The sequence below is a fragment of the Dermacentor variabilis genome, chromosome 6, assembly GCF_050947875.1.
Source record: "Dermacentor variabilis isolate Ectoservices chromosome 6, ASM5094787v1, whole genome shotgun sequence".
Lineage (NCBI taxonomy): Eukaryota > Metazoa > Arthropoda > Arachnida > Ixodida > Ixodidae > Dermacentor > Dermacentor variabilis.
Window position 1 is genome coordinate 40,521,690 of NC_134573.1, and position 14,168 is coordinate 40,535,857.

Sequence of the window (14,168 nt, forward strand, 5' to 3'; positions counted from 1 at the left end):
GAAGCACAAGGCTTGAAAATTAAGCATGGGTGTGCATACCATCAAGCCAAAGTAGATGGCAACGTATAATATCACTATGCACCACAAACATTGTGTAGTGCACAGTACTTACAGAAGTGTGGGTGCGTTATGTCTGGCTGCAGAGGCAACTTGCCGTAAAAACCCGCACATAATACAAACCTGCATATAGTACAATAAAATTTTTGGGACGCGAAATGGAAAAAAAAAGTTTTATCTACGTATAATACGAGTTGGGAAAACTCGAGGAAAACATTTATTTAAATTGCACTCCGCACTTCAATCACTGTCTTCCTGAGCTGCGCTCTCTTCGGATAGTTCTGTGCTGGACATATCTTCCCAGACGTACTCGTCCTCTGTGCCATCGAGCGCGTTTGAGATGCCGCACTTCTTGAATGCGCGACGCACAAGGTCCTCTGGTTTGCTGGCCCATGCATCCACAATCCACTTGCATAGCATGGCTGGCGAAGCCTGTTTCAGCAGCCCGGTTGGCATCACTGCAGGCTCACCTGAGCGCATATAATCTGCGTAACACCGCTTGACCACGTCCTCGAACGGGTTGTTCACGCAAACATCTAAAGGCTGCAGCTGAGACAGTCATCCCACCTAGGATAATGACGAGTTCAGTGCCGGATTCACGCAACAGCCTCTTCACTGAGTCGGCCAAATGGCAACGAAATTCGTCCAGCACGAGGATGGACGGGAACGAGAACAGTGCGCCTGCCCACCTACACCAGACAGACTTTATCCAGTGAAGCACAAGATCCTCATTCATGCAGTCTTTCCCACGGCATATCACGACCACATTTTTTGGGAGCTCTTCACCTTTAGGCACTGTCTTGTGCTTGAAGACATCTAGTGCGGAAGCTTGCGTCTGTCTGCCGTGCACGACAACATGACGGGAACTCGCGTTTTCTTGTTGCCAGTGGACCGGACATAAACTTGTTTAGAGTCCTTTTAGTGCACGGTGAGGGGCAATGGCATGTCCAGATAAAGCAGCGTTTGGTCAGCACTGCTGATTTGCCCTAGCTGGAAGTTCTTGGACTTGCGCAGCAAAATAACGTGGTGCTGGAAAGCCACAAGCAGCTCTTCGAATGATTCGGGCAGCTTTTGCGAAATCTGTTTGCATGGTGCACACAATCTGATTAGACATGGTTCTGTCGCTGTAGAATTTGCGACACCATTCAGGAAAGTTCCGATATGTGTAGGCCTGTTAACACTGAGCATTAACTTTGTAACAGTGGTTAGCCGGAGAAAAACAGTCACAGGGAAAAGGACAGGCACTATATACTGGGCCATTACTATGCCATGTATAGTGCCCGATGTGGCTTGTGCTCTCATTAAAAGCAGCAGTAAGGGGAACATGACTCAACATGCACAAGAAGCCAGAATGCCAACAGGGAATCTGCAATTGCCAACCAAAACTTCCAAGTGAGGTGACAATGTTAGCCTCGCTCCTTGCACCACTAGTGGCAGGCTTTTCAAGCGGCTGAAATATAGCAGAACCTCGTTGATACAACACTGTTTTGTACAAAACGGGCCCCACCAGATCTGCACACATCGGCGTCTCATGCTGCAATTATTTGCGCAACACTTTGGATTAAGGAGTCGTCAACTACAGCAGAGTTGAATTTTTTAGTGACTTCGGATCATGTCTTCCCATGTAGTCAGGTTGTTTTTTTGTTGCACTTCTTTCGAAAAAAAAAAGAACGAGGTTATACTGTATTCCTTTCCCAGTATAATTCACCAGACAGCGTCCATAACTAAAGACAAAGCCAGGGCACAGACAACTGGCTTACCTCCTGTGGAGTACCCGATGGCATAGACAATCCTACCAGCCAGGTACACTAGTCCAGAGCAGGCAGCGAATTTCTGTACAGTAAAAAAAATCCACATCACTTGCCAGATCACACTACTCTTGCACAGTACGACCACCTCAATGAAACACTCAGCCAACACTCAATCACTCACTGGGCGAGATATGCCAGGCATTCCATTCAGGTGGCATTGTCCGTTAGCTGATGCCTGTGTCACACATACACCCATGCAACAAATGTGCCAATTCTACCTCAGTGCCTTGCATCCCAAGACTGTACAAAATGCCTTTAAATGTTATTTTCAGGTTTGCCTACCGAAGAAACAAAAATACTATCACCACGCAACCAAGGTGTACTATCATGGACATGTTCCATTTCAAAGATGATAAAAGTGTGGGCTCTGCAAAAATGACATAGTACCAGCTCACCACTGCACTTGACTTGATAAGCATGCAACATGTACCCCGAGTTATTGTCCTCAGAGGCAATCCTTACCTTCCCTTTTAAAGAAAGAAGACTAGTTACTTCAGTGGCTGTACAGAATTGCATTTGTCTGTACTGTTTAGCTATTATTAGTTAAATGTGTTTAATGTGAAGGTATTTAGTGTTTATAATACTATTTTTGTATTACATCTGTACTTGGCAGCAACCTTTCTTGATGATGATGAAGCAACATTTACTGGGCCCGAAATAAATCTGTGATGCACGCAGGCACCAGACGGGGTGGTTCCCTAGTTACGGGACACATATGTTTCCAGCAGCTCCTGGCCCCTGTCCGTCAGCGCGAGCTGAATCAGTAGGGCGGGGCTGGATAACAAGGTCTCCCATCGCTCAAGGGGTTGGGGATTGGGGGTGTTGGTGGGAAGGGGAGGAGGGGGTGTCTTGAGTTCTGTGCACTCTGCCAAGACGTGCGGCAGGGTGCCCTTTTCTCTTCTGCAAAAAGGACAGAGCATATCGTATTCCGCAGGGTACATGCGGTTCATCAGTACGGGATGCGCATGCAATCCTGCCTGCGCTCGACGCAGGATCGTCTGTTGTTGCCTGGTGAGTTTGGGGTGCGGTTCTGGCAGTCGGCACCTTTCTTCTCGGTACATCCGCGTAATGTCCCGAAAGCTGGTAACCGAGTGCGGTAGCTCTTCTGGCTCGTGCTCCGCCCGGATTGACATTTCTCGGGCATGGTAGTCGGCGATGGTGTTGCCTGCTACCTGCGAGTGAGCCGGGACCCACATGAGCTCTATGGCTCTTCCCGGAGGCTTGTGCTTGGCTAGAATGGCTCGGGTTGCGGAGGAGATTACCCCCCTGCGGAAGCTTCTGTAGGCTGTCTTTGAGTCGGTGACTACGGTGTCCACGCTCGGCTGTGCGAGTGCGAGGGCCACGACCGCTTCTTCGGCAACTGCGGGGTCTGTTGTCTTCAGAGACGCGCTGACGATCAGCCTGTCTTTTGAAGTAACCACCACGGCTGCATGGTCACTGTGTTTTCGGAGCGAGGCGTCCGCGTAGAGGACCCTGGGGTTCTCTTCCAGCTTACAGGCTAGGGCTTTGGCTCGCGCGGTGCGCCTCTCGTCGTCCTTGCCCGGCGTCATGTTCCGGGGAAGGGGTTTTGTCTGAATGATCGTTTTCCAGTCTTCCGGAAGGGCAATCTTGATGGGTACTGGCTCGATCTGCCATCCTATCTTGCGTAGGACGGCTCGTCCGTGTTCCGTGTGACTGAGCCGGATTCTCTGATTAGAGAGGTGGGCTTCGATGAGCTCCTCCACCGTGTTGTGGGCGCCCATGTCTAGCAGCTTTTGCGTGGACAAGTATATGGGCATGCCCAGTGCTTGTTTCGTTGCCTTACGAAGCATCGTGTTTAGGGTGTCCCTATTCGCCTTCGTCAGCTGGAGATACGGGGCGGAGTAGGTAACCCGCGACACGACGAACGCGCATATCAGACGCATGGCATCGTCCTCTTTAAGGCCTCGGTTTCTGGTTGATACCCTCCGAATCATACCAAGTATCTGTTCAGTTGTAGTCTTGATCTTTGTGATGGCGGCCTGAGCCTTTCCGTCGCTCTGAAGTATTAGGCCGAGAATCCTAATCTGCTGTGTTGGCTTGATGGTCGTTCCGGCGATCGTGATAATCACGTTCGGCGGCAGCTCCTTCTTGGGTTTTCCCGGTTGGATCATGAGCAGCTCTGATTTCTGGGGAGCGCAGCTCAGTCCGCACGACTTTGCGTACTCGTGCACGGTCGTTGCCGCCCGCTGCAAGACTTCTTCCATCCAGGCATCGGATCCGGCTCGGGCCGTCCACACCGTAATATCGTCGGCGTAGTACGCGTGATCCACGCCTTCAATTTGCTTGAGTAGATCGGGCAGGGGCAGCAGGGCCAGATTGAAGAGCAGGGGCAACAAGACCGATCCCTGAGGGGTGCCCCTATCGCCGAGCTCAATCGGGTCCGACTTCTCCTCCCCTATCCTGATGGTCGCCGTTCGGTTTGACAGAAAATCTTTTATGTAGCCGAATGTCTTTCGGCCACACCGGGTTTTGTTTAGATTCTGCAACATGCTCGCGTGGGACACGTTGTCAAACGCTCCCTTCAGGTCGAGGGCGAGTATCCCGCGCAGCGCGTGCCTCGTTGCCGGCTTGACGACCAGTTCGTGGAGTTGGATCATCACGTCTTGTGTGCTGAGATGTTGCCTGAAGCCATACATCGTCTCTGGCATCTGACCTGTTTCTTCGAGGTGCTTCTGCAGCCGGCGAAGCACCATGCACTCCATCACCTTCCCCACACAGGCTGTGAGGGAGATGGGCCGCATGTTGTCTATCATGAGGGCCTTGCCGGGCTTTGGGATGAAGTGGACCTCGGCGTCCTTCCATTCCTTCGGCAACTGTGAGCTCTCCCACGCTTCGTTAATGTGCTCTAGGAGGCCGCGGGCCGCTGTACCGCTCATGTAACCGAGTAATTTGTAAGTTATGGCGTCCCTGCCGGGTGCACTTCTCTTGTTACTGTCATCTATCCCTGTCCACAGCTCCGTCAAGGTAAACGGCCGGTCCAGTTCTTCGTTGTCGGGTCCTTCATACCTCTCGGGCACCGGGTACTGGCCCTTCTGTCTTTAGGTACTTGGCCTTCAGGTCTTCCAGGAGCCTGCGGCCGTCTGCCTTGTACGTGTTGAATACTTTGGCGAGGTTGCGATTGGTCGCAGTTTTGCTACTCAGCGGGTCGATCAGATGCCTCAAGAGACACCACGTCTTCCACGTCGAGAGCTTGCCCTGTAGGCCGTCGCAGGTCTTCAGCCAATTTTCCTTAGATAGTTTGGCCGCGTACTCGGCGATCTGTTTGTTCAAGAGTGCTATGCACTTGGCCAGCTTTCTGTTGTGTCTCTGACGTTTCCACCACCGCGTCAATGAGTGTCGGGCCGCCCACATGTGGGTCAGTCTGGCGTCCACGTACGGTGTCTGCGACGTCGTTGCGATTTCTTGGGTAAATTTATCAAGAGCCTTCTGGTCCCTCGTCCATTCGGTGTAGGTCATTTGTCTTTCGGCCTGTCCCGTTTCTTCCTCGGATGCCTCTTCTTGTTCTTGGGTAAACTTTCTCATCTTGTCCCAATCCGTGATCCGCGCCGTCCCCAGTACAGCCCGATATCGGGAGCCTCGGATCGTGATGCCGATCACGCTGTGGTCCGACCCCAGGTCCACTTCTTCGCTTCTCCAGGAGATGTCTAGCGTGCCCGATAACCACGACAGGTCTGGCGTGGTGTCCCTAGCGGCACTGTTGCCTCTTCTGGTGGTTACGTCCGGCTCGTTCAGGAGGGCCATCTCGTGATCCTCTATTGCTTTGGCCAATGCTTTTCCTCTCTTGGACTGAAACTTATAGCCCCACGTTGTGTGAGGGGCGTTAAAGTCGCCGAGGATCAGGAGCGGCCTGGTCCCCGCCAACCCTTTCGCCTGGCTCACGATGCGGTCAAATTTGTACTGCCGTTGTGACGGCCGGCAGTGCGCGCTCATTACAAATAAATTGCCCGAGCTGCCAATTTCTCTCGCATGAATTTCGACCAGCGTGTGCTCGCACCCACCCTGCACCGTGACATGTTGAGTTGCCGCCACGTTGCTGCTGCGGACGAGCACCGCCGTCCCGTTCTCCGTGGGGTCCGTGTAAGTGACGTACCCCGGAAGTCTTGGTTTCCCGTTTGTTTCTTGCACACCAATTACATCGGGCTTGCTTTCTTGTCCGTCAATGTGTAGTAATAGTTCCGCTTCTTTGTTGCGAATCCCGCAGCAGTTCCATTGGTAAATTACTGTGGTATCCCCCCCGGTTTTCTTCTTGTGCTTCTTACTTGGCGTCAGCATCATCCTTTCCGGACGTCTCGAGTCGATTGCGCCTTTTCGCGATCGCGCCTTTGATTTTTTCGGACCGCTCCTTTTTCAGGGACGCGAAGCGGTTCCTCACCGAAGTTGAGGCTACTTTTGGCGCTAGGCGCTTGTGCTTCACCGATCGCGTGTGAAACTGACTCTCGACAGCCTCGAGTCGGGCGTCCATTTTGCCTAGCCTTTCATTAATTTGGGAAATTGTGGCCAAAATGGCCGTCAGCTCTCCTTCTCGCGGGATCTGTGTCGTTGCCGTGGTCGCGGTCTCTGCGGCCGCCGCTTCCTCTGCGCTCGCGGGGCTCATTTCAGCATCCATCGCCTCGTGATTACTTGATGCACGCTGCGTAACCCAGCCTCTCCCGCCGCCCGCCCTAGGCGGAGCGAGGGGGGGTCCCTCCGCGACAATATGCGCAAGCCTGCGGCGTTGTTTGCCGCCGTGTTGTTTTTATGAGGGCTTGCACTTGCAGAGCGTCCGTTATTCGCCAGCGTTTAGATCTTATTCATGAGCGCCCGTATTTGGGCGTTCTGCTCCTGGATCTGAGTGTTTTGGCGCTCTATGATCCTCTTAAGTTCTATCACTTCGCTACTGTCCTTTTGCGGATTCGCTTGCGAGTTAATGGGTCGGGAGGGGGTGAGCGGTGGGAATTCGGTGTTGTTGGTTCGAGCGACGGGAGACCTGTTGGTCCAGCCCACCTTTTTCTCAGCGATCCCTCGGCATCTGGTTGACTCACTCCGGGACCTTGAACTGGCCCCGGATCTCGAACTGGCCCCGGATATCAAACTGGCCCCGGATATCAAACTGGTCCGGGAGTGCGAGCGGCGGTTGCCGCCGCCGTTGCCGCCCCCAGGTGGTGTCTTCGATCGGCAGCGACTCCAGTGGCCGTTTCCGTCGCCACTGTTGTTGCTGCTCCGACCTGGCGTGTGTGACCGGCCCCGTTGTTTGGAGCCGCTACGGCGGGGTCCGCCTTCAGGACCTTTCTTGTTTTGGTTTCTTCTCCCAGCGTCTTCTTCCTCTGCTCGGCGCCATTCCCAGCGTCGCCGGCGGACGACGTAGAGCGTCTTGAAGCGGGCTTTGCAGGCCTTGTCCGCAGTCAGGTGTTTGCCTCCGCACAGGCCACACTTCGGGACACATCTGTGGTCTTCGGCAGGGTTGGAGATTCCGCACCCTTTCTCGACACTCAAGGTAAAGCTATGATGGTAAAGCTTTTGCACAGGTGTCACTCCGCCAAGCAGCTGAAACTATTGGGCTTTCTGGCACCCCTGCTTTCCTTTTTTTTTTTGTATTTTGATTGATATTGACACACACAAAAAAAGTGCTTCACATGGAAAGGAAAATTACATGGAAAGGAACTTTGTGGTGGCGAAATGGTTGAGGAGCTGCCTCGTACATTGGAGGTGCGGGGTTCAAATCCCAGCACTACTTTGAAAGGACCAGTTTTTCCTATGGGTAGAGGTGTACCGCAGCCTAGCACTTGGCGACTTATTGAGGCTCTCATCTCGAGAGGCGGGCCCCTTAGAGATTCAAACCATTGAAAGCAAGACATCACCTTTCTGGTTTTTTTCCCCAAGTATTGATAAATGAGATTTGAAGTTACCTGCGCCTAATAGATGAAGGATACACAGGAGACAACATTCATGCACAAAAGCAGACGTCTACTTAGCCCGTATTGCATACAAAACCCTACCTTGCCAGGCTGGCCAATCACCAGTAACACAGTGACCAACCAGGGGTGGTATTATTGATCGTTTGCTTTTGGGGATGCAATAACTTTTGCAAATTCTGGACTTGTGAGACAACATTCCTGGCATACTGTCCACCATAAAAGCTGATGCATCCAATGAGTGTCAAGATTTACCAAGGAAGTGATCATATCCCATAAAAGTGAAGGATCAAGAATGCTACCCCAGCACAGAACTTGAAAATTAGTGCAGTGAATGAGGTATTTGTGCCTACACGTAACAAATTCATCAGGGCACAGTTCACAGTCACTGGCACCACCATGACTCAATACCATGACACGCAGGTAATATGAGATGTATACATGGCTTGCGCACAGTCAGCTCCCATTCATAAGGAATTGCAGCATAGCACATAAAGTGGAACCTCATTCGTACGTTCTGGAAGAAACCGCGAGAGAAAACGTACTAACCAGCAAACATACGATCCGAAGTAACGAAACAAATTTTACAGACTTGATTATTGTTCGTGTCTACATAATGCGAAGCATCGCGCGGATCGTGGCGGCACAAGACGCCATCGCGCGTCGAACTGGTAGAGCTCCGGTGGCCCGAGATGCATTTTGTTGTTTTCCTATTGCGCATTGATTTAGGAGGGCGACGGGAAACAGAAATGAAATCGAGCTGGAAGGCGTCGCCGGATGCCACCATAGTAAAAAGTGATGCCCATGTTGCAGCGCCTGCAGCAGGGAACAACGCGCATTTGGATTATCGCCTACTAAAAGGGTGCAATACGCTACCAATGGCACTGCACACCATGAGCTGTAAAACAGATAGGTAGGTGAAGATGCTTATCGCAAGAGGCTTGGCAGCGATAGCTGTCAATGCGGTGTGCGACGACCCAGCCGGAGATTTGCTGGTACCAGTATAAGAAACTGTGCGTGCCAGCGTTTTCATGTGAGACGGGCAGGCAAGTATTGCGGTGAAGCTGCCGCAGCAGGCAGCTAGCTATACACTGTTCTCGATTGCGTGCCTCGCGCATTTTATTTTTTACATCGAATCTAGCAGCCGGAAAACATATCATACGATCGCAGTTTGGCAACACACTAAACATTGGTGCTGAAAAATTGTGTTTTCTGGGAACGTATGAACCGGCAAAAAATGAGCGTAACTCTATTGGGTCATTTTTTGTTGTTCTCAATTGCGAATGTTGGCACAGGGAAACGTACGTAATGGAAATATACCAACAATGTTCTATAATTAAGGGTTTGACGACTGTTCGTCTGGTCAGGCATGGAAATGAAGGAATTATGGTCACTGACCAATTCTGATGAATAATCTGACATTTCGGAACCGCGTACGGGCCACACGACGAACGCCATTGCCGAGCATGTGCATGAACATAATCACAAGATTGACTGGGACAATGCCACTGTTGCTGCCAAAGAAAAGAATGTGTCATCCCGACGGCTGCTAGAGTCTCTAATCATTCAATTGACGCCAGCTACAATGAACCGGACACCAGGGACTATGCCTGCCGTTTACGCATATTCATTACGTCACGTGCTGGCTATATAAGTGACGACGATTTCTTGTCCAACTCAGTGAACAAAAAAACCGTACGCGGTTCCGAAACGTCAGATTATTCACCAGACTTGGTCAGTGACCGTAATTCCTTCACCAACAATGTTCTACTGTATTTGCAATTGCCAACACGTAGTTAAGGTCAGGTACATGCAAATTCCTCTTGAAACTCCTTGGCAGAGAAGTAATGTGTTCCCACAGCTGAGACGGTAACGACACTAGATGGCATGTTTCAGGTATCGTGCTTCGACATCCTGGCCTCAGCAGCCACCCACAGGACTGCTACATATTGATCCCCTGTCCATTCAGCACCCGGGTGTCGAACCAAGCTGGAACAGAATGGAAAAGCAGAGCTGATCCCTTATTCTAAGCTGAGCCAGAACCAAACCAATATTTTTTCCGCCATTTTGGAACCAAACCCTAAATTATGAAGGAACCGTTTCGAACTGGTTCAACCACAGGTTCAGCACAGGCCAGGGTTGGGAAATTTTACAAGAGTAGATAACACCTCTTGCATCAATTCTGCATAGTATCCAAAGCAGAGGGTTGCCACTGAAAGTCATGTAGCTTGCCACAGGGATATTCTTGGCTCACGCCTAATCTGCTCAACTGTACACTGGGTGCATGGTCAGCACACATTGTTCAGACAGAATGTCTCCAATGCTGCATCATCGTGGAAGACGCTACTTATACTCGGGCCATCTGCCGAGTTCAGGAACGGCAGCGTACTAGTTGTGCTGTCCTATACAGTTACTGTTGCCGACCGATGATTTGGACTCCAGAGGAACCATCAAAGATCTGAATAATCGGGAGTTCGAAATAACAAATTTGCTCAAAAAAGAAGAGAGTCTATTCCGAAAGTGGCCAAAAAAGGTGTGCGGTATTCTTGAATCGTCACTATCGGGGATACCTTAATTTTACGTGACTAGCGTTAGACACATCAGTGTCAAGCATGCTATTGCAATGAAGAAATGCTGTGACACATCTGCACGTCACAAAAATGAAATGATCTTTGAAAGTGATCGTTCAAGAATACTGCCCATGTTTGTAAACGTGTTGCTGCATGCACATATGCTTGCCTTTGGCCTAGACATTCCACATTTTCTGGCAATGCCTTTTACATGCCTTTATACCTTTTGGAGCTTCGTCAGTGGTGAAAGCGATGCTCCACATGCATCATCAACGGGATGAGCCGGTCCTGAACAGTGGATTAGAGTGGCACACAATCAAGTAGGAGGCATTGCTATAAAATCACAGCCCCTATGTCAACCATTGTCATGCTGTACAGCTAGAGAAAGTACAGTCAAGACATGCACCGAATCTTCAACGATGACTATAGATCGACTAGGCCTTGTTAGTTTCGGTTTCAAGGAAGCCATGGACTAAGGCTATGGCTTCAAACTTGCAGGAATTCACACCAGGCCCCTTGCCGGTGCATAAACAACACAGCCCGCAATCTATATCATTGATACCACATGCAGCTGCATACATAAATGTGCGATTGCCACAATAAGGCTACATGAGCAGCTTGGTGAGAGGCACAAGAGGACCTGACCTGGAACTTTGAGGTGATCAAGCTGCTTCAGTTTTGGGAATCCTGCCAGCGTACCATTTCTCAAAGCGTAGTGGCAAGGTGTACCCACATCAAACCACAGCATGAACGTTAGGCCTGAGCTCTCACTCTTGACAGCCTGTATCGAGAGTGTGAGGCTGTAAGGTCACACATAGTTTTCCATAAAACAAGTTACATGTCTTTTTGGCAGCACAGCCCTTTACGAGAAGCCAAGCTCGAGCAGGGGGACTGTAGGATTTCTTTCCTCTCTTTTAAACCTTTACTGTTAATGTCCCTATTTTGCTCCTACCATGTTCGTTCCCAACAAGGTGAGATTTCCTAAAACCCTACTTCAGCGTGTTTTTGCATCCAAGCCATGCTGAAATGTTCACAGTGTAACCGCAAATTGGGGTAGCAACCTCACTCCCCAGTGCTAAAGGCTTGTTCTCACATTGCATGAATGACAGCCTATAGCACTCACCGGATACTCTAATCCACCGAGGAACAGCAGCATCAGGAACTGTGGGTAGTTCTCAAGGCTGCACAAGACAAGAAATGGCACCAGATAAGTTAGGTATGAGATTTGTAAATATGATGTTGGACAGAAGTCCTGCTCTTTCTGGGCTACCCCAAGACACTGTTATTAAAATTCATGAATTACATTCATTACATTAATAATCTTCCCACTAATATTTCTTGTAGCATATGTTTTTTCACAAGCAAATTTTTGCGTGGTTCATCATTAAATCTTTAATGATAATGACTTCCCATCACTACAAGATGATGAACAACATAGCTGCTAATGTCAATGAAGGTATCAAATTGTTCTTAGTTTAATTTACTCGCAAAAAGTATTTAGGTCCACCAAAGTACACTATCTGCAGGACTTCAATACCTTCTGCCAACACATCTAAGCAGCTTGGCACCTTTCCATATTCTTTCTTCGTCCTCTCTCGTAACGGCTACCTCTAACAAAGCCAACCACATGATTGGTTACTTTCACAGGAACTTGCACTCTGTTCCCCTCTCTGCGAGATTACTAGCTTATATATCTAACAAATGTCCAAAATGAGTGGACCAACATCAATCTAACTTGTCTAAAACACTTGAAGCAGTTCAGAATCACGTGGCTATACTTATTTAAATTGCTCGCATCTCACCAGCATTTCCAAATGTAAACTGAAAGCACATCTTGCTAACCTACACCCAAGGCATCTTAATTTAGCCTGCACATTTACCACAACTTTTACCATTCCTTTTTTATAGCCTTGTTAACTTTGCCAGCTCACAGTCTGTCTTGCTGCATAAATATGCAAAAGCTGTCTACCCGGTGCCTGCACAAACTGTTGCTCACCATGGCCCCCTTTTTTTTTTTTTTTTTGAGAGCTGCGCAAGACTGGAACGCTCATCCAGAAGCACTGTGCATCACTTCTGCCTGTATGGTTTCAAGGTTGCCATCAAATCAGCACTAAATAATGGCCCTTTCACCCTTGTAAAACCACATGCTTGAGCCACTGGAGGACTTCATAAATAGAAAACATGTCAAATAAGTTAAGGCAACACCATACTAAAGATAAAATGGTCATGATGGCACTGAAAACTGGACAGCACAGAAGCCATGACATTCATCTAAGCAAATGGTATACACGAGTGGAAGAACAGATTTTGTAAATTTCTGGCAACTTGCAAAAGCCTGGTGTAGGTGTTATTCCAGACATTCAAATCCCGTGATATTGTTGAATTCTGCAGTGTTGGTGTTTTGAGCCAAACAGGGAGGGTGCAGCCGCCCTGTGAGCCAATCAAAGATGACAAGATGGTGAATTTGACAATGTCATGGAATCTGAGTGGCCAGAATGGCATCCCTGGACTAATGCTTCCCAAAAAAAGTCACCCTGGTAGAATTTCTCTATTCTGATTATGTTTTCTTTTTCTTCTTGCCAACCAAAAATGAAAATGGAACTGCAGTGCTGCAGCATCTTGGCAACGTCACGCTCTGCAGCTCATCTACACTGAGCACAATGCTCCGATAGATAAAATAAACGACAATGCACTTACAAATTCTGGTGGGATCTCTGGATGCAGTTGAAGGCAATGTTGGTGTCCGAGTACATGGTTGGGTACTACGAAGCAAGAAGAAAAAGGGCAGCCAGGATTAAATGCGACTGCCTCTCAAATTAGCTGTTGAAATTCTGAGTTTTTAAGCGATTATGATTACAATCTGATTATGAGGCATGCTGTAGCGAGGCACTCCGGATTAATCTTGACCACCTGGGATTCTTTAACATGCACCCAATGCAAGCACACTGATGCTTTTGCATTTCACCCCCATCGAAATGCGGTTGCCGGGATTCGATCCCACACCCTCGGTCTCTGTACAGCAACGCCATAGCCACGACACCACCACGGTAGGTAGGATAGCTGTTCAGACTCGTAACACAACTCCGAAAATTTCGACCACATGGGATGCTTTAACTTGCACCTAGATCTAAGTACACGGGTGCTTTTGCATTTTGCCCCCATTGAAATGCGGCCGCCATGGCCAGGATTCGATCCCGCCACCTCGTGCTCAGCAGCCCAACACCATAGCCACTGAGCAACCACAGCGGGTTCAAGGCAAAATTAAGCAAACACTTTATTGCAATGCCACTTATGCCAGCCAGTGTGCTCCAAGTGCCAATGTTAATTAAAGATTCATTGCAAGTCAAATTCGTCATTAATGTACCATGGTTGTAAAGAAACCGCAAGAAAGCGTAACTTCTTTATGCGCTTAGTAGTGAAAGTTTACCATGCACATCATACAGCACATTTCTTCAACTTTTCTCAAGAGAATCACAAGAATAAGCGATTTATTCTATGAAGTCATTAGCATAATGGAGCATGTTCCTACTGATGAAACAACACAAAGACAGGCACAACAAAGCGCTTCATGTGCCAGTTTTTCTTTTTTCACCAGCATTCAGCATGCTCCATTATGAACACCACCAACCAGCTCAATACCGTGTCAAACTAGTGCCGACCAGCCACCAACCAAATGTTCCAGTGGTTCCACTACACCTGTACAAGTGGCTAGGCTCGCGACTGGCAAAAGTGGTGGTGATTCATTGCTATTCCACCGTATTTACGTCCACATAAGACAACACAGGAGGTAGTCCATAAGCACATGCACTTATCACTGT

General features: G+C 49.1%; 1 protein-coding gene across 1 annotated transcript in view; it reads right to left on the bottom strand.

The window, feature by feature from the left end:
- LOC142584750 (glutathione S-transferase 3, mitochondrial-like) overlaps window positions 1-14,168 on the bottom strand; it is a 74,262-nt gene that overhangs the window by 3,315 nt on the left and 56,779 nt on the right. Inside the window, exons 3-5 of the mRNA XM_075694978.1 lie at window positions 13,048-13,112; window positions 11,474-11,531; window positions 1,818-1,890 (exon numbers count right to left, since the gene is read on the bottom strand). Of these exons, the coding sequence (XP_075551093.1) occupies window positions 1,818-1,890; window positions 11,474-11,531; window positions 13,048-13,112 (196 nt within the window). The remainder of the gene's footprint in view (window positions 1-1,817; window positions 1,891-11,473; window positions 11,532-13,047; window positions 13,113-14,168) is intronic.